Genomic DNA, 26146 nt, shown 5'->3' on the forward strand with positions numbered 1-26146 from the left:
TTTTTCAAAACGCCATAAGAGAGACACTGTCAGGGCTGTCTGGAGTAATAAACCTGAGAGACGACATCCTAGTCTTCTCGAAGACGCTCGAAGAGCACCACGTGCACCTTCGCGCCACCCTACAACGCCTGGCCGATCACGGCCTCACTCTGCATCGGGCCAAGTGCTCCTTCTACCAGGAGTTGGTGGAGTTTTTCGGGTATGTCTTCTCGAGGGATGGGCTCCAGGTAGACCCGAAGAAGGCGGAAGCAATCAGGTCAGCGCCGAAACCAACATCCGCGACAGAAGTCAGAAGCTTCTTAGGGATGGCCACATATTGTGGCCGCTTCATCCCTAACCTGGCATCCCTCTCGGAACTGCTACGAGTGCTGACCAAGACAGGGCAGTCATGGACATGATCAGCGCAGGAAGACGAAGCGTTCATGGCAGTCAAAGACGCACTGATTGACGACAAGGTCAAGGCCTACTTCAGACCCCACCAGCGCACGGAAGTGGTCGTCGATGCAAGCCCGGTTGGTCTTGGAGCTGTCCTCATGCAGGAGACAGTGGCCCACGAATGGGTGCCCACCACCTATGCCAGTCGGGCGTCGACCACCACTGAAATGAGATATGCACAAATCGAACGGGAGGCTCTGGCCATTAAGTGGGCGTGTCAACACTTTCATCTATACTTATACGGAAAGGAGTTTAAGGTAGTCACAGACCACAAACCTCTGGTGCCATTATTTGCGGGGACGGCAAGGCTCGCTCCTCCCCGAATTAAAAGATGAGCCGTGCAGCTGCAGACATATCGTTTCGAGGTAATTTTCCGCCCTGGAGCTGATAACCCGGCGGACTTCCTGTCACGGCACCCCGGCGCGGTTGCCCCCGCTCAAGAGGTGGAAGACACGGAGGAAGTCGAAGAGTTCGTGAGGATGCTGTCGCAGGAAGCATGCCCCGCTGCCCTCACACTGGAAGCCATTGGGAAGGCCATGGACGAGGATGAGGGCCTTAACCGAGTGAAATCCACACTGACGAACCGCGGCTGGAAGCATTTCCTGGACGGGGTCAGTGCCCTCACGGCCACTGAGCAGCAATTCCGACAACCAGTCTGGAGGGCCCAGAGTGAGATCAGTGTCGGGCCCCTCGGGGTGGTCCTCCGCGGCACGGCGATTGTGATTCCGTCTAGCCTGCAGAAAGAGGTAGTACGCCTCGCCCACCAAGGGCACCAGGGTGCGTCGAAGACAAAGGCGCGGCTGCGCAGCAAAGTGTGGTTCCCCGGCATGGACTCCGCGGTGGAGGAGGAAGTCTGCAACTGCCATTTGTGTACAATCACAGGCCAGGACCCGGCGCCTCACCCCGTGATCACCGAAGACCCTTGTCACGAGCCGTGGTCGAAACTCAGCATAGATTTTGGATCCTTCCCAGATGGGCGTCACACGCTTGTGTTGATTGACTCGTACTCACGCTTCCTGGTGGTGGAGGTGGTGCCCTCCACCACGTTCACACATGTCAAGAGAGCACAAGAACGAATCTTCGCAATGATGGGCCTGCCCGAAGAGATACGATCGGACAATGGTCCACCCTTTCAGGGAAGGGACTTCCAGACCTAGCTGGCCGCAAGAGGCATTCAGCATAGGAAAATCACCCCGCAATGGCCTCAAACGAACGGGGAAGTCGAGAGGTTCATGCGGACCTTGAACCGAGCCCTCCAGATTGGGGTCGAAAAGGGAGAAGAGGCGGAAGAGTGCCTGTCCCAGTTCTTGAGTGCGTATCGGCAAACACCCCACTCCACTACCCGGTGTGCCCGGGCCCATCTGCTGGTCAAGAAAGTCCAGAGAGACTGTGTGCCGGCAGGCCCCTCCTGGCGCCCTCCAGAGCTAGACCAGAATGCCACTCAAAACCGGAGAAGACGCACGAATGAAAGAGCCAGTCGGGCTCGGAGGGCCCAACCCAGGTCCTTGGTGGTCGGTGACAAAGTTGACCTCAAGAACAGACATCCCAATTGGAAGTACGACACCGCCTATGAGCCCGAAGTGTGGGAGATTGTTAATATCCAAGGCACCATGATATCCGCAACCCGAGGCACGAGAGCAGTGACACGGAACGTGTCATGGTTCAAACGCGTTCCCAGTGGGCGTGAAGACGCAAGTCAAACATCTGAGGATGCGGAACATGAGGGGAATGATCAGGTAGACAACGAGATGCCGACAAGCCAACGCGGAGGGGAGGCGTCCCCTCCGAGACCTGAACGAGAGCAGAACGACACCCCGGTGGGTACTCCAGGAGAAACCCGAGACCCACCAGAGCAGTACGGAGGAGTGGAAGCGACGGAAAATCAACGGAGTCAAAGATACCACCTCAGGCCCAACCCGACTCCTAGCCAGCGACTCAGAGACTATGCATGGGGTCTGGGTACCTGCAAGAAATCCCCATGACCAAGACTATTGATCCGTGAGTTTGGAGGGATGTAGTAACGGAGCTACCCTTCCCGTCCTTACACGCACGCATGCACGCACGCACGCATACACCTCGGGGGCGGGCCAGCCCCTGGGTATAAATAAATGGGCGAGAGGCCGCTCGGGGTCTTCGTCCCTAACTGCCAGCTAGTGTCCGTGTGCCTTTATTGAAGTTAGTTAGGCCCCATTCTGCGGCCTAGGCCAACCCTCACTTTTCTCCTGTAACATACTGGTTGCTACCTCTTACATTTTGTTTGCTTTTGACACTTGCACAAGTGCCACCACTGCCTATCTAACGTTTGTTATTGTGCTTGAGTGTCTGCCATTTATTGCAGTATTATACCGCTACTTGTACTTTGTACGCTTTTGTAACTTGCATATATGCCACTTTTTCCCTCTGTAATGTACCGTTTGCTACCTCTTGTATTTTGTTTGCTCACAAAGTCACAATTGTCACTTTTGCCTCATGTAACTTAACGTTTGCTTTTGTGTAATTTGTTCTCATGTAGCATTACTGTTCCTATTGTGAAGCGCTCTGACACCTTCGGGTAAAGTTTGCGCTATATAAAAACGCATAAAATAAAAATAAAATAAAATAAATAAAGTGCATGCATGCCCCCGGAATAACAGGTCCAGAAGAGGACATATAAAAGATCCATGGAACGTCACTGAGAAGGGCGGTGCTGTAACAGGGTAGTCCGTCTTCTATGTTCTCGTAACAGATAGTTCACTCACTTCCTGGGTCTCGGGACGGTCTCTCGAATAGTCCTTCTTTTATGTTCTCGACAGGGATCCCAGAGTAGCTGAGACGAGTTTAGTTGTGCAGAACCAGCTGGGAGATGGTGCAGCTTTACAACTGTCATCCCTTCGGGTCGCAGCAGATCGTCCCGGCCCGGCTGGAACCCGAGCTGTGCTGCTGCGGTCGGGACAGCATATTTGTGGTGTGTGCGGGTGGCTGTAAAGTAGAGGTGTTCCAAGCCTGTGGGGAGGAATGGAACCTCTTTTGCACCTTCAGTACCCTGGGCAGAGTCCTGCAGATGAGCTATTGCGACAGAGGTACGGAGGGCTTCATTCATATGGAGGAGAGATTGAGAAGGGGGGAGCGGATGGGGAGGATGTGGCGTAACAACTAGAGTTGCCGACTTAGAACTGGGTGCTACTTCGGCATCGACGTAACATCCCGTGATATTAGGCAAATCACTTAATCTAGCCACATGACTACAAAAACAGGAATGTGTCCTTGTGTGATTTAATTCGTGCTCATGCAAAACGTTCCAATTCCTTCAGATCGAGTTTGCGATATATAAAATAAAACTGCAAAAAATAAAAACAAGAGAGGATGCATGGGTACAGCTAAGAAGCAGGATAGGCAACGGGAGACAGAGACTGGTGGAGGAGGGGAGTGACACATGTCAAAGAGGCCCTGCCTGAGGCAGGGGCTACAGGAGGGATCAGGCAGGGGCTACAGGAGCGACCAGGCTGGGGCTACAGGAGCAGAAGAGTGCCACAGCACTTAATGCAAAAGAGACAATGAAAGTGCCTAAAATGTAACGTAACTGGTGCTATGTAAAGCGCTCTGATACCTGATTCGGTTCGGGTCTAGTTCGCGCTATATAAAACTCTGCAAAAAAAAGAAGAAAAAAAAAAAAAGAAAATGCCGCTGGGGAATTACTGGAAAAGCGACAAGGCGGCAGAAGTAATTCTGAAAGAAGTTTCTGTTATTTATTTAACGTGTATACTTCAAATCGAGTATATAAACGCACAGTAACGAGGTACAATTCGTTGACTAGAACATCAATAAATCGTCACAAATAAAAAATAGTCTTAAGGGTCCTAATGAAAAGAAGTATAAGACCGATTAATATTAGTTAAAAGAGGGAGTGTCGTGCTCAGATCTGCGAATGGGGGTTGTAAGTGACCGAATGAAAATTGATATTAAATATATACTGGGGTGGGTGATAGTGACGCATATTTCACCTCCTGCAGTCATGTTTTAGTCCATTAGTAATTTGTTTTGGATCATTTATAAATTCGGTCTCTGAGTAATCCGCATGAAGCTTTACTTCTTAAATGTTTACCCAGTTCAGTTTTGATTTGGAATGTTCTGTGCCCCTCATTTTGTAGGAAAATAATTATGTTGCAGATGGTCCTAAAAGTTGCCTTGTTTGGAAGCAAAAAGACAAAACATTGTTTTTGAAAGGAACAACAAACAAACATCACAGAGACTCGAGTCTGTGATACTTTTTTGATTTGGTAAAAATATTTCTAGTTGTTTAAAATCAAGAAACATCAATAACATGTATACGTATGTTAGTTGTTGAAGAAACAGAGAAAGTATATTAATTTTTGTTTCCTCGACCTGGAGCACAGACCGCAAATCTGATCTTTCCTTCCAGTTCACAGACTTAGTGCAAATATGTTTCACATCAGGCACTATGAAATCTGTCAACCACAAAGCTGGGACACAAATCTCCCGGAAGAAATGATTCCTCTCTGAGATTATGGTGGTGCAGCGTGGCACCACTTCTACTGGTTTCTTTTTGTTTGCATGCATATTCAATGCCTCTGTAAGCTCCAGTCAGGGGCATTGACCAGGTTGTGGATGATGATATATTGGAGCTTTTTTTTAATCAAACGTTTTTATTGGCATTTCTATAATGAACAAGTGCTCAGGTCACAGGATTGCAACATCAGTCAATTGGTAAGCAAAGTGCATATAAGACCTGTATCAAAATATATGCAGTAAATAAGTGTCAGAGAAAAAAATCTGCATGGACCGACCTAATTCACTCTGTCAATATATAATCAAATTAGAACAAACCAGCATAATAGTTTGGGCCTGCTTTGTAATGAGGTCACCAGCTCAACCTAAGCAGAGCACTTGTTTGTGTGTAAGAAGTACTTCTACTCAATTATGTCAATTAATATTTATTATGATTTAGAATTCTGAAGAATTCCACATAAAGTACATGAGTAAAACATCATTCAATACATGCAAAAATGCAGAAAAAAATTACAAGTACCATTTTGTGCTAAGTTACAGACAATTGGGGGCGGAGCTTGCTGGCGTCCATGCTGGACGTGTGAGCGCTGAGCTCCCGGCCGAGGCCCCGGAATTATCCTGCAATAAGCATCCTTAGGTGCCTAAATCGCTGTAACAGAGGTGGGGTGCTCCCCCGCTCTGACTGGAACACCTAGACGGACAGGAATCGGGCGGCTCGGCGGCCGCGTGGATCACCCCGGAGGTGGTCGCTTGCAGCGGCGGACCAGGCCTGCAGCCGCGGGCTCGCCTGACGGTGTATCCCGCCGACGTCACTCTGCGTGCGGCCTGGGAGGCCCTGAGCGACCCGGAGACTCAGGCCCGATGCCGGAGGGTGGAGAGCTTGACCCCTGTGCCTACCGCTCGCACCGCTGAGGACCACGTCGCTGGTGGCGGCCTGTTGTGCGACGGCCCTGGACCCAGGTGTGTGATACAAGCGGAGCTGCTGCTATTTGCCTGGGTACGCTCCTGCCGGTAACCCTGCCTCGGCCCTCCCGCGCGCATTGCCTTCCCGACCCGACCCGGCCCAGTGAGGCCCTGGGCAGCTGCTGCGATCTGCTGGGCGGTCGGCGCACTGTTCGCGCTCCTGCAGCCCTTACAAGACAGAGGCCTGACATTAAAGAGCCGACGTTCGGCAAATTGGACCCCGGGGGTCTCCGGGGGACCCGGCGAACGCGCATCGTGGGGGGGGGTGTCTATACCTCCCGGGCCAGGACTGCTACTGAGGCCTGCTCTTCACCCGCTTTGTTGAGGGTGTAGGTTGTACTAGACACTGGCCGGTGGTGCTTTTTGATGGTGACCTGCTGGGACACCCCCACACACACGTGCGCCGCCATTTTGATGTCAGGACTGGTGCTGCGGCGGCCATTTTCCTTCTGCTCGGTGACAACTGGTGCAGTGCTGTGAAGATAAGTCAGGTGGGAAGGTTACAGCAAACGCGGGCAGCTGGGGAAGTCTTGACTATCACTATTGAGGTGCTCTGGCCAATGCTTGGACACTGAGGGGCTGTGTGACATCGAGGACACCTTGCCTGGCATACCGTCTGGTTCCACATCACGCCGGGCTGTGCACGTGGGAAACACATCGCCTATGTCCTGTGATGTGTTCGCTGGCTAAGGCCCTGGGAGGTGCTGCTTACTGCTGGTGCTGGGTAGTGCGAGCCGTTGCACGGGCCCCCCCGCTATCCTGATACCGTGTGAAGACTGAGAGCCGGCGCTTGGAACTTAAGGTACACGTGGGAGCCGAGAAGTACCCTGGGCCAATACGACGGTCTGCTGATACCTGCGGTGAGGGTCGTTTTCATGTCCACCAGACCAGCCATGGGCAAAAATGATAGAACACAACCTAAACTCTCCTTTGAGCAGCGTCGGACCAAGGGGTCTGAAATGCCGGCTCCGGAAACATCTCCGAAGGGAGCGGCTTCGGAGAGCTCCATCAGCTCAGATATTCGCGAACTGATTTTGTTTCTGGCACGGTCCGTTAGCAAGGGGTTTGGCGCTGGGGTGCAGTAGCAAAATGGTTTTGGCTTGCTTGATACCTGTTTAGCCGGTGACGTCTGCCCCTGCGCTTCTGGCTCGTAGACTCTGGTGAGAGTCGCTTTGGGAAACGCTTCCGTTGGCTTACGGGGGTGCTGGGGAGCGGCAGGGAGTTCTGATGCCGCTGGGTGGGAGTAGGTCCTGTCAGGCCGGGTTGGGGGAGGTCTGCTGTGGGTGGGGGGAGGACAGTGTTGGGGATTGTTATGGTTCTTTTGACTATGGGACAGCCGACTTTGGGCGAGGGGAGTACTATGTTGGGGATTGTTATTGCTGTCTTGACAGTGGGGTACTGAAACTAATGCCAAGCAATGTGCTACCTGATTTCAAGCCTAGAGTGAGTGCACGAAAAGGTAAAACAGTTTACTGCGCCCTATGGTGGTCGCTGCTGGGATGACTAATTCTGATGGTGGGAATGCCCCGCGCACCCTGCAGGAATTGAAGATGTTGACGTGGAATGTGAGAGGGCTCAATGATTACCGTAAATTACGGAAGGTACTCAGTTACTTGCATAGACACCATGTCGACCTTGCTCTCCTCCAGGAGACTCACCTCCCACTTAATAGCAAGATGCTGCGGGCCAGGGGACTTGGGGGACATATTGTGGCAGCGGGGTTTACGACACACTCCAGAGGCGTAATTACTTGGGTCAACCCTACCTCTCAACTAAAACTGGTGCCACTGGTGTCGGACCCGGAGGGTCGTTTTGTCATCACTGGTTGCGTGGGCAGGGGTCTTGATTTGCTTGTGGTTATGTATATGGAACAAACTATGACTGCCCTGACTTCTACACGAAGCTGTCGGCACAGTGCAGAACACACGCTTCCTCTAGGATGCTATGGGGGGGTGATTTCAACTTTGTATTTGACCCTGACCTGGATAGGTCGGTGGGACCTGTTCGGAGGCCAGTGGCCTCGGCTCTGCACATGAAGGTGGAACTGATTAAATTGGACCTGGTGGACGTGTGGAGAAATAAACACCCCACGAAAGGTGGTTTCACTCATTTCTCTGCTTTCCATAATACCCACACCAGAATTGATTACTGGCTAGTGTCTCAGGCTCTAATAGACAGTATTAGGAGATGCGAGGTGCTCCCCCGTACCCTCTCGGACCACTCCCCCGTACTGCTGCACCTAGTGATCCCGAAGAAAATAATCCCCCCCTTTACCTGGAGATTTCCTCCCTACTCCTTACTAGATGAAGCTTTTCGTGGTGAACTGGCGGACGACATAGACACGTTTTTTGAAACAAACCTGGGAACTGTTGACAGTTTTCAGACTGTGTGGGACGCTTTTAAGGCCTACATCAGGGGTATGGCGATGTCTAAACACTCGAGCGTGCTTAAATCTATTAGACGTAATTTGAAACAGCTTGAATCCCGACTGTCTGAGTTGGAGGGGCATCTATTGCATGACCCTGACGCTGACGCCGACTCCCAAATTAGACTCCTACTGACGGAATACCATGAACTAGCCGACAGGGAAGTACAGCATATGGGCAAATACGCCACGGCGCGAACCTACGGGGAGGGAGAAAGACCGGGCGCGCTTCTAGCCAGAATGGTACGCAGTACCAGGAGACCCCTAGTTGCGGACGAACTACATACGCCGGAGGGTGAGGTAATCTCTGACGAGGAGGAGATCCTCCAAACGTTTCAGCGGTACTATGCGGAGCTGTACAAGTCCAGATCGCTGCGAGTCGAGGAGGAGATAGATGACTACCTCGACCATATTGCCATGCCATTCTTGCCGGACTCAGACAGGGAGTTCCTGAGGTCTCCCATACAGGAGGACGAGATATTGGACGCACTGGCGAGCATGCGATCAGGTAGTGCCCCGGGAGCAGACGGTTTGACGGTAGGCTTTTATAAGGCATTTAAAGACAAGCTGATCCCACATCTGATTACCCTCTTCGATGATATCTGTGAGGAGGGGAGTATGCCCCACTCAATGAGGGAGGCCCTACTTGTCACCATCTTAAAGCCTGGGAAACCCCCGGAGTACTGCAGTTCCTACAGGCCGCTTTCGCTGCTAAATGTGGACGCTAAAATCTTTGCTAAAGTACTTGCCACGCCGTTGGCACTCCTGGTGCCGGACCTGGTGGCCCCAGAACAGGCAGGCTTCGTTCCCAATAGGAACTTGACATATAACATCCGCACAGTGCTCGGGACAATGCAGCACGTGCGTCAGGAAAACACTGCCCTCACAGTTTTCCTGGACATGGAAAAGGCCTTCGACTCTGTGGAATGGCCCTTCATGATCAGAGTCCTCAGGAAGTTGGGTTTGGGAGAGCCCTTCCTACAGATGTTGGGGGCCTTGTACTATCGGCCCACAGCGAGGCTGAAGATAGGGGATAGAGTAACGGACTCGTTTGATATTAGCAGAGGTACTAGACAGGGATGTCCCCTTTCGCCCCTTCTATACGCGCTGGTGGCGGAGCCGCTGGCTTGTGCAATCAGGGAATATCACAGCTTGGAAGGCATTAGCTTTCCAACGTACAAAATAGGCGTTTCAACGTATGCTGATGATACTCTCCTATATGTCCGCGACCCGGAAGCGAACCTCTCCGCTGTCCTGCGAGAGGTCGTGCGTTTTGGCGCTCTCTCCGGGCTGAACGTGAACTGGGATAAGTCAATTGCCTTCCCACTGACGCCCGTGACTCAGCCCTTTGAAATGGAGTATCCCCTGAAATGGACCACTGATCCAGTCAGATACCTAGGCATACAACTACACACTGACCCGGGTGTTTTAGTTAGGGAAAATTATGTCGTAGCGTTCGCTAGATTGGAGGAGGATGTGGACGCATGGTGTAAACTTCCGCTGTCCTTGATGGGCAGAATAGCTATCATGAAAATGATAGTACTGCCTAGGTTTCTATTCCTCTTCAACAATATACCGGTGGTCCTGTCTAAGGCCTTCTTCAAACAGCTTACGCAGGTGCTCACCAGGCTGGCATGGGGTGGTAAACAACCTAGAGTTAAATGGACGACGCTGCTGCTTCCTTGTGAAAGGGGGGGGCTGGGGGCCCCTGATATGGAACGATACTACCGTATAGTGCAGGCGGCCCATTTACACTCGTGGATACATGGGGACCAGCGTATACCGCATGTGACTTTGGAACGCTTGTTTGCGGAGCCTCTCCCCCTTCCGGCCACCGTCTGTCTCCCGGAAGACCGCGCCATTGGCCAACTAGATTCGCTTAAGTCTACCAACCATGCATGGCATGCGCTGACCCGAGCGCGTGACAGTAGATTCTTGTACTCACCGCAAATGCAGATTGAATGGGTACAGTGGCTGAATCCACTTAAGGAAAAGGGAGTTACGGAGGCATTGCGTGCACTGGTTCTCGCGAAAATGGAAGATCTGTTTGCTGCAGGGGTCTTGAAGACCTGGGAACAGCTATCCCCGCTCTGACGGGACCCACGCTCCTACAGCGGTTCCAGTTCTATAGAGTTCGGAGCGCGCTCAGGGACGTACTGGGCCCAGACATGGAGGAACCCCCTGAGGTGCCTGAGCTCACCTATGTTATTAATTCCACGTCATCCCGTAAACTAATCTCCAATATGTACAAGCTGGGAGTCGCACATCAGCAGATCCAGCATTCTAAAGCAAGAGAGGAGTGGCAGAGAGATCTGCAGATGCCGATCGATGATGACATGTGGAGATACTGCTGCTCTAACACGAGAAGACTCTCCCTTAATGGGAGGCATAGACTAGTGCACTTTAAGTTTCTTCAGCGGGTGTACTATACACCGGAGAGGCTGCATCGATATGGACTCAGACAGTCTGCGGAGTGTGAACGTTGCCATGCGCCAACTGCAGACTTCATTCACATGGCGTGGTACCGCCCTGGAATCCAGAGATTTTGGGCAGAAGTTTTCTCAGAGCTAAACACGATCCTGGGCTCGGAGTTGACTAACGGACAGGCACTGGCGCTACTGGGATAATCTAAGCCGCTTCCGTCTACTCAGCGCAGGCTTGTAGATATGGCACTACTGGTAGCCAGGAGGGTTGTGGCCCAATGCTGGATGGGGGACCACTCCCCACCAAGAAGAGATGGGCGGGTGACTTACTCTACTGTTGCACTCAGTCAGAACTCTACAGCGAGCTACTCCCCCCTAGGAGTAGGCCCAAAACTTTCTGGGGTCTCTACCAGGCATACATACAGCAGAGTGAGGAAGGGAACTCGGACGGCGACGAAACACTGGACATCCCGGAATCCCCAGAGGGTCAGGTGGAACAGTTGGGGTAGATTCCTTCGGGGGAGGCTGCAGAGGGGGGGGGAGAGGTGTTTGGCAATAGCACTAGTGTAGTCCCCTACAGGTCACCCAGGTCAAGGAATGGGGCTCCCGGAGTGGTAACTGTAGGAAGTGTAGTATGACCTTGCTGATAGCATTGATTGGAGTACACCACTAGGTACATTTTTGCTGGCACACGGGGGAGGGTTAGGATTGGTTGGGGTAGTTAATTTGTTCATAGACCTTTCTCATGTATCTTAGGTTTTCGGGCACGAGTGACAACCTGTTACTTGCAACACTCATTGGCCTATATATTCCGCTGCTTTGATGCGACTAAGCACTGTCGACTCTGGTAGCTTGCTGCACTGTACGCCGCCGGGCCCCCGGGTTGCCGGCTAAATGGCTGTGTCTAACATAATTCTACTAGGCTGACTGGATGTGTTATTTTGCTCCAACATATATTATTAAGTGCTATGCCATGCATGCTTTGTTTTATGTGAAATAAAGGTCTTTAATAATAAAAAAAAAAAAAAAAAAAGATACAGACAATTGGAAGAAAACACTTTTTTCTTTCGGTAGACTAAACTCTACACTGGACAGCATCATTTCAATGCAGAAAAGCTTACAAGTCAAACAAACTTTTGTTCAGTTAAGACACAGCTTGGATTGCCAGAAAAACTTATTTAAAAGAGGTACACAGAAGAATTAATAACAGTTGTAATCCAGATTTAGGGAGAAGAGGAAGCCACTACCTTATCATACAAAAGTGCAAGTGCTCTGTGCAATTTTCTGGAGGAGTATTTATCAAAACTCCCCTAGCAGCTATATAAAAGTGCGAGTGCTCTCTGCAATTTTTTAGGGTGAATATTTCCCACCCTCCCCTAGCAGCAGTATAGATAATTTAACATCGAGATGTTGCAAGCTCTGGAATCACTTTAAGATGTTACAATCCTAATGAACGTGTAAGAACTCTATAAAGAAATCTACACTGGACTATACAACATTTCGATGCAGATAGGCTTACAACTCAAACAAACTTCTTTTAGTTAAAACACACTGGGAACTGTCTGGAAAACCTAATTAAAAAAGGGGGTACACAGAAAAATTAATAACAGTTGTAATCTGAATTTTAGGGAAAAGAGGAAAGCACTACCTTATCATACAAAAGTGCAAGTGCTCTATGCACTTTTTGGAGGAGTATTTATCAAAACTCCCCTAGCAGCTATATAGATATGTAGATAATCTAGACAAAAGTTTCTTACAAAAAGTGCAAGTGCTCTGTGCAATTTTTTAGGGCGAATATTCCCCCCCCTCCCCTAGCAGCAATATAGATAATTTAACATCGAGATATTATAAACTCTCGTGTCATTTTAAAATATTACAGTCCTAATAAACATTTAAAAACTCTTTAAAGAACTGAACATTTTTAAATCACATCAATTCGGATGGAGGGGACAGAAGACAACTGCGGGCCTGTTCAACTGTTGAGATATTATACTTTAAAAAACCAGTCCTTAAATACCTACGACGGATTGAGTGGAGTGCAGGACACACAATCAAAACATGATTCAAATCTTGTATACCGCAGTTACACAGATTACAGTATCTTTCGTTTTTGGGGATACCATCCCAGGCACCTGTTACAACTCTTAGGGGTAATAAATTCATTCTTAACAACAGAATCACCCTACGTACTCCGTGTTCTAGGTTCCATAGGACATACGGTTGGGGGTTTTTAACAATAGAACTCCCAGCAATGCAGTCCATCCTTCCATTAGTTGCACATAGTATCAAATCTCTTTTGCGAGAAACCACATAAATTGTCTTATTAATTATCTGCTTTAGCGAGGTTTTACATAAAGCTGCTGCCCCTTCCTTATCTAGACCAAACATACTTAATGCCTTTATGTAATTTCTAAAAATAGTGCTTTTCCCCCATCATATTTACAAATATTTCCCTGTGTAATGTTACCCTTAACACATTATCGGGGCCATTTATCAAAGCATTACACCACCTTAAACAGGCAGCCATTGATAACACGTATGTCAAGAGAAGACCAAATTCGAGCCTAAGCGCCGCGATCGGCACAGCATAATTCAAATTACATATTTGGCGCCAGATCTTCCCTTCCGCTTTCTCAAATTTGGCCCATTCGCACTCCTCAACTGTTTCGCTAGCATAGTTCAAAGTCGGTGGGATTTTTATTTTGTAAACTGAAATGATGTGGGAAAAATGTTCCCACATTGAATATACAGGCGATTAACTGCCAAGGCTTACACCCTTGATAGCTAAAAATCATAACTTTGCTCTTTAAAATGTTTATTTTTAAAAAATATTCTTCTGTGTACCTAACCATCTCTGTCAATCTTCTTTGCAACCCAATTGGAGTTAAGTCCATAATTATTGCATCATCTGCATATAACAGACAACTTAATTTAAGGTTACCTATTTGGGGAGGGTCCCCTTTACTCCGTCCTACCCGACTCGGCAGATCATTAATGTAGATAGAAAAGAGTAAAGGGGCCAAAAGGCACCCTTGCTTCAGCCCGTTATGTGTACTTATTTTCCTTGAAAGGCCTTGAGATCCCCCCAACAAAACCTTTGTCCACGTCAAAGAATGGAGTTCGATTACTAATCTTAAAAGGTTCCCTGGGATCCCCATAGTGACCAATTTCCTCCACAGCGTCCCCCGATCTACCCTATCGAACGCTGTGGAGAAATCTATAAAAGCTGTGTACAACGGGACACCTCGGCACACAGGATATTTTTCAATTAACGTTTGTAGGACGGAAATGTTATCCAGAGTGCCAATGTTCTTACGGAATCCTGTTTGTTCCACAGGTATGTGATTGTTTACGAATGCCCACTCTTGCAAGTGGCCAAGGATACTCTTTGCAAACAGTTTCCCTGTTGCATCTAAAATGGATATTGGTCTAAAACTACCCGGGGAATTTCTTGGGCCCTTATACAACGGGACCAATATACTTCCCTTCCTGGAATAAGGTATATCCCCAGTAGCATAACAATGGGCAAACAACGGATATAAAAATGTTGCCCAATCTTCACGATCCTGTTTTATTATAGCTACTGGAACATCGTCTGGCCCCATTGCCCCAGAGTATCTTGCCCCCTTAATATAACCTTCAATTTCCAATTCTGTTGGTTCTCCTACATCCACCCCCAATTCTGAGGTATTAACAACCCCCTCCAATTGATCTACTAGTGGATTGGGAGCATACAGTTGGGAAATATAAATGGACCACTCAGATTCTGAGATTAAAATAGGTTGTGATTTTTCTCTACCATCACAATACTTTGCAATCTAAGCCCAGTACTTTCTAGTATCCCCAGATAGGGCCACTTCACGTAAGGTAACCCATTTTTCATCTTCAACGGCCCTCCTATCTGATGCTATTTTCCTTTTTCGTGCCTGTTTTAATCTGTGTATCTCTCTCTGCGTTTGTAAACTAGGAACTCTAAATTCTAGTCTGATCAACCTGTTAATCTCTTTATTCAATTTTTTAATTTCCCAAGAGATAGGGGAGGCTCTCATACCTTGCTTTTTTCTTCCCAGTTTTCCAATTACTGCCAAAACTCTCTCATACCTCACGACCGGGGTCTTCAAACTTGGCCTTAACGCGATATTCTTAAATACCCTCTGGAGGTTCGGGAGTGCCTTATACGACCAACAAGTACGGCCATTATTTCGAGAGTAAGAGACACTTTCATTTCTCTGATTCCAGAGTTCAGGCTTCTCGATATTTGTAACCATATTTACCTCAAGAATATTATGGTCACTCAACTTAGAAGGGAGCACCTTAAACTGCATACACACACTAAACAGTTGAATGTAAACTGCCATGTAATCAATAAGGGACTGACCGTAAGTCCCGTTAAAAGTATAAGCTACGGGGGAATCCTCAGGGAATCTACTATTTAAAAGTACTAGATCAAGATTCCTAAGATTTTGCAAGAAGGAAAGGCCACGTTTATCAGATTTTAACTGTGCCGGGAATACAGACTCTGGATTAGCCCACACCTCCTCCAGATCCGTATTAGAGAAGGACAGAACAGCGCTATTATTTAACTCAGCGTTAAAATCCCCTACCATCGATATACGTGTACTTTCTTCCGTGTTACATAAACTTAGCACGAAACTGCAGATGGAATCAACCAGTGGGTTAAACGCCTTCCGTGGGGGAATGTAGACATTTACCAAAAGCAAAAACTTTGCATGCCCTAAGTTATCCTTTCCTAATTCCAGTTTTGCACAAATACCGCAATTTGAGGGGTGTTTATATATCGCAACTAAGCAAAATGGCTAGACCTCCACTTGCGTGCCCTTTTAAAGATTTTTTGCAATACTGCAGTGCACATAAAAATTCTTTAGCTGGAACTCTTCCATCGCCCACGTCTCTTGAAGACAGATGATCATGGGATTTAAGTCAACCAATGATTTAAGCTTGTTACAAGATTTTCCTAGCCCCGCCACGTTCCATGATATGATTTTCCCCAGTTGGCTACCCCCGCTCTGCAGGTTTTATGCTAGATGTTTTTACTCCATTCAAGGTACCTGCAACCCAACTCCATTTTGATACCTCATCTTCCATGTCCTCTCCAGGGGCCTCCTGAACCTCAAGTACTGGAAACATAATTTTTCTCACACCTGTTTTACTACCTACCGTTATTTCCATGTCTTCAAACTGAATGTGGGTATTTTCATCCTTATACACCTTGAAGCCCCTCCCTTGCACCTGATAACCTACTCCAGAATTTTTGATCAGGGTACTATGAGGAACAGCACTAGGTAAAATGTCTATTCCTCTTCTCCTAAAGCTATCAACATTTGCTAAAACAAGTGCTGTCACTATCCTGAGGAAAAAGTGGCTTTAGTACTAGGGGGAGAGCTCCTCTAATCTAAGTATACCAATTCAATGTCTTTAGTAGAGATTAACCCCAGATCCTCTATTTCGGAAATAATTCTAAGGAGGGCACTTCTATTCAATATCCACGGTTCAGCATCTAAAAGAGAGCTAAAAATTAGAACATGGTTCACGTGCCTAGCACCTATATCAGTGTTCCCAGTTGAATTCATGACTCATTTTCCCGTAGTTAAATCACTTTTTGGCTTGCCCCCACTATTGTTATCAATCAATGTTATTCTCCGACCCCCACCCGTACCCTGGCCGGATACAACAGTCATTAAAGGCAAAACAGGCCCACAGGGATATTGGGCGGCACCTCCTGAGACTACATTCGGGTCTATTACGGGGCTATTTGATTTAACCAGTTTACTTCCTAAACTTAGGTCATTGTTTAAGCCATACATTTACCCACTAACTTCCTTACCCTCTTGAGTCAAAGGGGCATTCAATATTGTGGATGAACTTTTATGCTGAAGATCATTTTCGTGCCCATGAGTTTGACTCTCTTCCATTATTGTTTGCACCACGGACCCTGAATTCTTTCTGATGGTGGGGGATGAATAACTAATTCCTATTTCATTTTCAGGATAGAACCGCCGTTTTTTCTGTTTACGTTTCGGAAAGCGACAGTTCTTCAACTTCTTCTTCTTCCCCCTACGGCCACTTTTGTTATTTCCTTTACTCACTAAAGGGACCTCCCCCACAGGTGCACTAGCTAAGGTGTTACCTAGTTCATCCAATGGTTGGGGACTTAGTTCTTTTGAATTAATTTTATTAAAAATTGGAAAAAAACTTACTGCATTTGAAACTGGAGAAACCTCTGTCTTTATCTTATACCCAGAAATAGAAACCTTGACACACTCATTAGGATTTGGATAAGGTGAGCCGGAAATTAGGTTACTTTCGGGGGAAGTCCTTTCAGAGCCATCAATCGGCTCTTTTAGACCCCCCACCGCTGTATTTGTATCAAAATTTTGCATCACAATATGTAATTGACCTGCATAACTAGGTACTAACGGGGCCTTTTCTGGGAATATTGGGGCTTGTTTGAGCTGTTTAAGGTCTTGAACCCCTAACAATATAGGAGAGTGGACTTCCAGTATATGATCAGAATTTAAAGAGCTTTTCTCCAACAAAGACAAAATTGCGGAGATGATTTTCTCCAATCTAAAAAAGGACTCCATGATCCCCCCTGACCAGACATTCTCACTCATATTCAGAGAGTTCAAAGAATTCACTACCCTTTTGTCCTCTGCCACCGAAGCTCTGATATCTTTTCAACTGAGAGATCTAACAAATCAGCAGCCAAGGATAGATTGGTTGGGGTACTACTATACATGGCTGGCATATGTGTTTGTGCTCCTATTAGTGGCCGGTACGCTTGAGTATCCAGTGACAATTCTAAGTTAATTTCCAAAGTACCAAACTTTTCCAGCTGCTTCCTTCGTTCTGCATTCTTTTCTATTTGAATAGCAATGTCCGGTAATGTCAGATCCTCCGGTTTCGCCTGCCCAGAATTAAGGCTGGATTCTAGTTGCCGATCTATCCTAGATAAAGGATCACTTTCTTTTATGGGCAGACAGGCCGGAGCAGACCCCTGTGTCACTTTTGTATTGTTAAAAAGGGTTACCAAATCTGCTAGTGGGGAAAATGGGGAGACTACCTTTTTTTCGGCGTTTTTCTCCCGAGAGTTACCATCATCCTCCACCCTCGACAAGACTATTTCCATTTCCATTTCTGAGGTATTACCCTCCCTTTCTACTGGCCGTGGCTCCATTTCTCTTGGAGGAGGTACCACCTCGGATTCACCCCCATTGTTCTGGCGTATGATTACAGCGGGGTAACGCGCCTCCGGTTTTATAAATTGGCACTCCACCCCATGTCCTGCTGCTACTTGGGTGCCCATTGATTCTTCGCCTGACTTCTCCATTTTCTCTTCATCTTTTGAACCTTTTCCGCGCTTAGAACTTCTTAACCCTTTAGAAAACATTGTCAACACCGAAGGATAAGATTTAACAAGTTCAAGGTGCACACCGTTTCTCCTGCGGCGAATTGTTTTCTGTGGCTTAAGAGAGTTCTTATCTCTCGAATTACTACCTCCCTGATTTATGACTGATTTCCCTTTTAACTGTGAGCGTAGAACCCTGACTGGCATTACCATTGCATAAGGAACTTGAAAACCGCTTACTCTTGGTGCTTTTCAGTTATTAAGGCGTGGAGAATGAGGAATATATGATAAAGAAAGCAGGCCCTCCGCTCATAACCTTCAGCGACACCTACCGCATTCAGTACCCAGCCGTTCCAACCGCGTTTAGATTCTCGGTGGTTCCTGCTACGCCTATGCTTTTCAGTGGCTTTCAGCGGCTCCCGTGCCTGGGCTTTCAGCGGCTACTGTGTCTCAAGCGGCTCCTCAGGTTCCTCTGGCTCTACAACCGGAACCACTAAAGCTCATGCGGGATTAAATTTCCCGCAGTTCACCGCTGATCTCCCGCTGGACGCTAGACTCGTAGCGTGGCGTGGCGGCTTGCTGCTCGCGTTTTGGCGTTTTGCATTCTGCTCCTCCGGCCCTCTGGACTGCACGCTACTACGCTGCACTGCGCCGCACTCCCACGCAGACTCCTTCTGGAGCCGGGGCCGAGCCCAGGCCCGTGCTTTCCTGTGTACGTGCTGTGCTGTGGTTCTGTGGTATGGCCGTATCGCCAAATCCCCGCCTCACTACGCCCTCTGCCCTCCGCTGAAGCTGCCGCTGCTGCTGCTGCTGCTGTTGAACCGGCGCTGGCACCGGCGGGGGCCAGGGGAGGGGTCCGGAGCAGAAGCAGAAGCCACAACCAGACGCCGAAGCCAACTTTCACCGAACGCCGACTTTCACCTGGATGTCCGCGGATATCCGCGGGGAACCACCAGCTTCGTCGCTTTGTCGCTCCGCCCCACGTCCTTCACGACTTTCTTTGGCATTTGCACGGCGTTCGTGGTTCGACGTTCTCGCCTCTCGTGGAGCGGTTCCTCTCCTCGGCCCTCACGGAGCGATCAGCACAGCACAGCGAGAATCCGCCGTTTCTCCGCTTTACACCAACTCTTAGAGCAAGAAAAGAACTGCCCCAAAAGGACAGTTTAAAGCATCAATGTGTCTGTTTGATTCGTTTGATTCCTCCGCGCTACCAGGCGGTACCAGGTAAGTCTTGGGGCAAATCTTGGCGGGTCTAGGGTCTCGGGTCACTCGTGCCGTAAACCCACACTCTGAGCGCCTGGAACACAGCACAACCTCACTGCTTGCTGCTCGCTCTCCAAACTCTACCGTATAAGCGGCTGGAGCATTTTCAGCGTTTTTCGCCGATTATTCTTTCAGCGGAGCGGTCTCTTCAGCGTCCGCCGCTCCCGCTCCCGTCTCTCTGGCCGCCTCTGATCGGATCCGGTCCGTCCGAAAAGCAGGACTGGATTCACTGATTCACTTGCACCGAAATTTTCACAGGCGTGCTCTTTATACCCTTCTACTCATGCAGCCTGTGGGATCCAGGGGCAAAATATCTTGGGGGGACTTGGAAAGAACATAAGAAAAGAAAATCCAGTTGTCTCTGGTTGGACATGTTCTATAGGTAATGAGTAACTGCAGGGAGGGTGCATGCAAGTGGGAATTGCCCGGCCAAATATCAGAAAACATATTGTGGTAAGCTCTTCGTATCCATGGGGTGGGGAGGAAAGCGGGGGGAAGGTGGCCGCAAATGGAGAACCACAACCAGTGTGGATGCATAATGTCTGGGGTCCAAGGGGAGAAAAGCCACCTCAGGCACTCATTTTCTTATTCCTCCACCCATGTCCAGGCCCTGAGTAACATCCTGTATCCCATATTGTTCCTCCGACTCTGACATTGTCTCGCCCTCTGTGTGTTCCCAGCCCTCTAATACCTTCGTCCATAGACTAGCTACAGGGCGTCTTCGCCCTGAGGCTTATCTATGGACAGAGGCAAGACCCTCTACTCAGCCCTAGCCCAGTTGGTGACATCTCTCACCTAGGTCTCCAGAACAGGTCCCACAGCAGACTATCACGCATTGCAGTCCACCACTTGGCTAGTATATGGGCTAGGTCCAAGAACCTAGAGCTCACTTTCCATGCTTTGGGACTGGGAAACTCCCCCAATACACACGTTTCAATCTTGCACAGAAACATACAACCTAGTGTGTTATGCCGGCGGAGGACCGCTGCATTCCAGAACAGTTGTAAAGTGGGTCAACTCTAAGTCATGTAACAGAAGTCCGCATTGGCTTGGCCAACACCTGGGGTATTTGCTTGGCTTGCCTCCATAAATGACCTGGAGTCTATGAGGTGTCAGGTAGGTCATGTGGATGTAGTTGAACTGGATGTATTGCAGCCTCATATTTCTGGAGGCTTTCCCGGGGTAGGCTGAATTCCATGCCATGAGAATGTGACCTAGGACCCTGTTCCCACCTTGCCCTGAAGGCCACCAAATATCTCTACGTCATTTCATTCAGGACCTTGTAAAACTGTTACTAGGTGCCATACTGACCCTAGAGTCGGCAATAGTTGAAACTCAACATTGGACCTCTGTTCGTCCTGGCCCTTGTCCCATAGTGCTTTGAAGGTCCGCATCAGGGATTCATAGTTCAGAAATTTTACCAAGGGCAAAGCGTGCTGAGTAGACAGCTCCTTTGAGGGAATCAGGATGTCCAGATGGTAACAGTCACCGATTGGCACTAGCCCAGCTCGTGTCCAATCTGACATCTATGACGCTGTGAAACAGGCAGTGGGATCTCCATGGGGGAGTCCCACCAACTACCGAGCTGGATCATAAAGGGGTGCGCTCCTTGTCCTCACATGCAGCATCTCCAACAGTTTAGGGCCACCATCAACAGAGTGCCCGGTTGCGGAATCACCACTGCAGGCTGGAGCCCTCTTGCCAGGGGCTCTCACTGATGGGGCATCTTCCCCATAGGGCGTGACCGTCACACGGGGCCTTGTGAAGCCATCGGGCCACCCAATGAAGCTGTGCTGCCAGGAAATGCATCTCGAAGTCCGGGGCTCCTAGACTCCCTTCATCCAGTTGACTCTGCAAATCATCAAGTGAAACCCTGTGACGTTCCCCAACCCAGATTAGATCGCAGAGCACATCCAGCTGTCGGACCCAGGTGTCTGGCTCCTTAACCTTAAAATGTCTGAAGAAGTATAATAAGCTGGGGAGCATCACCATTTTGCACATGAAGAACCAGGCCGGGGGGGGGGGGTCTTGTGGTTGTTGGGTGGCCTGAATAGCCAGGATCAGACAAGTATTGGCCTTGTTGACCTACAGGCCAGAGACGGTTCCAAACTCCACTAAGGGGTGAAGTGCTTCCCGGACTCTGGCAAGGCCATCAGTCAAACAAAGCAGGAGGTCGTCCGCATAAATCAAAATGATGTGTTCATGGCCATCGACCACAATGCCACACCCTCTGATCTCTTGATGAAATATCTTAGCCAAAGGCTCAATACCCAAGGCAAACAGGAGGGGGGACGGAGGGCATCCCTCCATATTCCTTGGAATAGCTCATATTGTCAGGAGATCGTAGTGCCCATCCGGCTCTCGTCTTCGGACCAGTGAACAGCAATGAGAACCATTTAATCCAGCCTTTTCCCAGTCCCATCGGACGCATGACCATGGCGAGAAAGTCCCACTGAATCGTGTTGAAGGCCTTCTCAAGGTCTACTGGCATGAGCATGGCTCCTGGGAGGGACTGCACTACATGGTGGTAAAGGATATGATAGAGCCGCCTAAGTTTTAGAGAGGTACTGTGGTTCAATATGATGCAATTCTTGTCTTTATGCACCAGAGCTGGCATGTGAAGTAAAAATCGGGATGCCAAAGCCTTAGTAAGAATCTTGAAATCCATGATGAGCATAGACAGGAGTCAGAATGACGATGTGGGCACACCCATAATTTTGGTCTTTGGTCCGGACACCACAAATGTGCTTCTCAGGGAGTTGGGCAAGAGTCCCAGCCTCCACAAGTCCACATAAAGTGTTTCCAGTTTTGGGCCCAAGTGTCTGTAAATGTAGAGTAAAACTCCGCAGGGAGACTGTCCGAGACTGGAGTTTTACCAGTAGCCATTTCTTTAATGGCCAGTCCGATCTCCTTAACTGATATCAGGCCTCCAAGAGCTTTACCGACACCTCGAGGTTGAGCCCAGAGAGGCAACCAGTCCAGAAATTCTATCTTTGAGTCCTCTGGGAGTACCTCCGGGTGTCAATATAGTGCCTCATAGTAGTCCTGAAAGGTATTGATGGCCCCCGGTGAGTGGACGCAAGTGACATCAGGAGTCTGGTGATATGGGAGTCACAAGTCTCAGGTCAAATGAGCCAAGCCAGGAAACTCACCGACCGCCCGTCCTCCTCATAAGCCTGGGTCACGTAGGTCTTATAGTCATGGCAATACAAACATTCTAGCATAGTGTTATAGCGCTCCTTCGCTTCAAGCAGTCTGTGGTGAATCACTGGATCTGGCCCAAAAGCTGTGGAGTGGAGCTCGCCCTTAAGAGTTCTCAACTCGTCGTCTATTTCCCTTTGGACCCCCACTGATTTACCCAGTTAGTGTCCACAGACCACCACCTTAAATGCTTCCCATTCCTCTAGATTGGTGAACAGCGAACCCTAGTTAATGTCAAAATACCCTGTTACAGCAGCTTGTAGAGATTTACTATTGCAAGCGTCTTCAAGTGGTGCTGAGGCGTTAAGTCTCCACGTGGTAATTACCAGGCGATCATCAATCGTCCAGAACCCCAGGAGTAACGGGCTGTGTTCAGAAACGGTGTGGCCGAGATATTCAGAGGAAAGCGTGTAGCGGCTCAACTTGCTGAAACATATGAACCAATTAAACCTAGTATGTAGTGCATAAAGATGAGAACAATATGAGTAATCCCATTCCACCCCATGTTGGATATGCCATATGTCTGCATAGTCCCTGTGTTGCAACCAGTCAATGGGCCTGCGCCCCAGGGAGAGGTTGCTTGGAGCAATTCAACATGTTTGCAACACAATTAAAGTTGTCTCCCAGTAGCAGATCCTCACTCGCTAGGGGGCCCTAGGGATGCAGAGAAGGGCTGGAAAACAACCACTTGGTCCTGGTTTGGTGCATACAAGCTTGCTAGTGTGATTTTCTTACCCAAGAGCCTCACTGGAACCAAGACATATCTCCCTTCCCTATTTATCGAGGAATGGATCAGCTCAAACGGGTTCCAGCCCTAATCCATACCAAGGCTTCCCAGGCATATGCAGAGTAGGAGGTGGCATATAACTGACCACGCCACCTATGTCGTAACAGCACCACTTCCACACACATATAAGATTTGCCTCCTGCATCATAGCAATGTGCACCCCCCAGCACTTGAGGTATCTTCTCACCCCTACTGCATGATGTTGCTGCCAGCGCTTCCCGTGAGAGGAGGTCCCCCAAAGCTGGGCACCCACACAGTGGGCCTCTTACTGCAGGGGGGATACCGTGAAGATCAATTGCAGTGAGGCTCTGGAGGCTGTCCTGGAGCGACGAGCACTTCAGGAGATGTAGAGGCGTCGCAGCTCCGTATCTGGGCCGCTTGAGTACTTCCAGGTCAGATGGATGCGCCCCAGGTCCCAGTCTGATTCCCAGTCTCTCTCAGCAGACCAGGGGGGGTCGCGTATGCACTGCTGTGCCCTCAGGGCCGCAGCAAGCTGCAGTTTTAAAGGTTGCCACCGAGGCCTGTCTTGTCCACAGGCTGAGCGGCTGCCACACGGTTCGACAAGCTTCTCTGCTGGCTTGCCGCTGGTCCTGACTGGCAGTCTGACAGTGGGGTACAGGTCCGGTATCTCGTCTGCAGAAAGAAGACAGCTTTTGCAAGTAAAGAAAACTTACAAATACTGAATCATTGTGCTATATCAATATTTTGTGACCAAGATAAGGTAGCAAAGCATAGAAAATTATAGACTACCGAGTTGGGTTGGTAAGCCATTCACAAAAGAGGAAGGTAAAAAAAAAAAGTTTGTTGGGGAGTAGCCATTAGTTCACAGAACCACTGACAACTCTCAAATAAACTTTTAAACAAAATAAACTTTCTTGTATTAAACTCATGCCTATTTCCTTTAAGGAAAACTGGCTGCATTAAGAAAAAAATACTTTTTTGAAAGGCGATCACAGTTATGATGGTCTTCTGACCCTAGCAGACCACCAAGTGGAGTACATTGCAATTTGTAATTTATCTCTCTTAATATTTATGAGGTAGGTGGGGTTATGACACTCTAAATTGGAAATGTAACTTTAGTATATAGCTCGGGTTGTAAAATTCTGTATGAGCCACAAAAATGCTAGTCTCAAATTGCGACCAGTATTTAGTACATCATCTACAGGTTAGGTTACAAGGGTGTATTATGATCCTTGTTTCGTAGACGATAAGCATTAATACTTTGTTCTTTACAGGGTAAGTTAAGTTAAAATCAGTGGAGCAAGGAAGGGTCTCGTAATATTCCCTTCTGTTACGTGAACGGCATTAATAGTGTTCCATTTAGCAAAAGAGGCACATTGAAGTATCCACACACTGCAATAAAAGGTGTACTACCTCTTATAGCCTACCAGGGGCATTGGGGCCTTGCCCTCGTATCTGTTGCCCCCATATTAAGTGTGAATTGTGAAATGCATTTTTTATTTAATTTTTAAATTGTATTTTCTGCCTGCGACAACGCTTTGCGCTTTTTTTCAGGTAGGGGTACATTTCAGAGAGTGCGGGGACGGGGCTTAATGACTGCAGGCTGATTGGGGATTTCACTAGGTCATGACTTGAAGTGCGCATGTCTGGTTGGATGGGTTCCTTTTTGTGTCAGCCCGGCATACGCACTTGAGGTCTCTCCCTGCACAACTTGATTGAGCCCGGGATATCACAGCCACAGGCCCCTCGTCTCCTAATGAGCGCCGAGTTTGCTTGCTTTGGCCAGTCCTATCGCTGCTCTCATGCTGTTGAGGAACATAAACAGCAATGGATCAGCATTTGACTTGGCTCAGAGCAGGATGAGGAGATCCGAGTAGGTGTTTCTAGTCGCAGCATTCATGAAGCAGCTCAAGGATGGGAGGTTGACAGAGAATGGCCAATCACTTTAATGGTTTTATTTTGATCTGTGCAGTGATTGACTATTTCCCTTTGTCACTTGCTCTCTTCCCTTTGTGACCAGTGTAGTGACCTGACAGCAGGGCACTAGGACCCTGCAGGACATGTAGTGGACACTGGGCAACCGGACACCACATCCGGTTAAGGGTGTGGGAAGGGGCATTCAGGGATAAGGGATCGAGGCGGTCAAGCCGGTGGCCCAACATCATAGGCGAGTACTAATACACCTACAGTCACAAGTTGAGGAAGAAATAACAAACCTGCTAGCACAGGACATAATTGAACCTGCGGAAGGACAACACCTTGTGTTTCTCCGATTGTAGCCGTCCCCAAAAAGAACACCTCAAAAATCCGCTTCTGTGTGGACATGAGGATCTCAAATACTGCGATCGCAAGGGAACGACACCCGGGGCCATACCTAAAGGACATGATCAGTTGCCTCACTGGGGCCTGCCGGTTCTCGAAGCTGGACCCCTGCAAAGGGTATCATCAATTTGAACTGGACCACCAGTCGAGGTACATCACAAAGTTTTCCACGCACCTGGGCCTGTTCAGATACAAGCGACTGAGTTTTGGAATATCTTCGGCAGCGGAGATATTCCAGGAAACCATAAGACAAGTCATGAGACTAATACGAAACAGCCTAAATTACAGTGATGATATTCTGGTATTTGGAAAAACAGACCAAGAACACGACGCAGCTCTACGTCAAGTGTGCACACAACTGGAGCGAGCAGGCCTAACGTTAAATGAAGAGAAATGCGAGTTGGCAAGAGGGGAACTGGTGTTCTTCGGACACATTTTCTCCAAGCAAGGGATGAGGCCAGATCCCAGCAAAGTGGAAACACTGAGGAATG

At 48.6% G+C, this 26146-nt stretch overlaps 1 protein-coding gene across 1 annotated transcript in view; it reads left to right on the forward strand.

The window, feature by feature from the left end:
* The first annotated feature begins 3201 nt into the window (after positions 1-3201).
* HPS3 (HPS3 biogenesis of lysosomal organelles complex 2 subunit 1) overlaps positions 3202-26146 on the forward strand; it is a 356110-nt gene continuing 333165 nt past the window's right edge. The window contains exon 1 of the mRNA XM_078668013.1: positions 3202-3494. Coding sequence (XP_078524139.1) covers positions 3278-3494 — 217 coding nt within the window. The 5' untranslated portion in view covers positions 3202-3277. The remainder of the gene's footprint in view (positions 3495-26146) is intronic.

Source organism: Lissotriton helveticus, chromosome 11 (genome assembly GCF_964261635.1).
Source record: "Lissotriton helveticus chromosome 11, aLisHel1.1, whole genome shotgun sequence".
Lineage (NCBI taxonomy): Eukaryota > Metazoa > Chordata > Amphibia > Caudata > Salamandridae > Lissotriton > Lissotriton helveticus.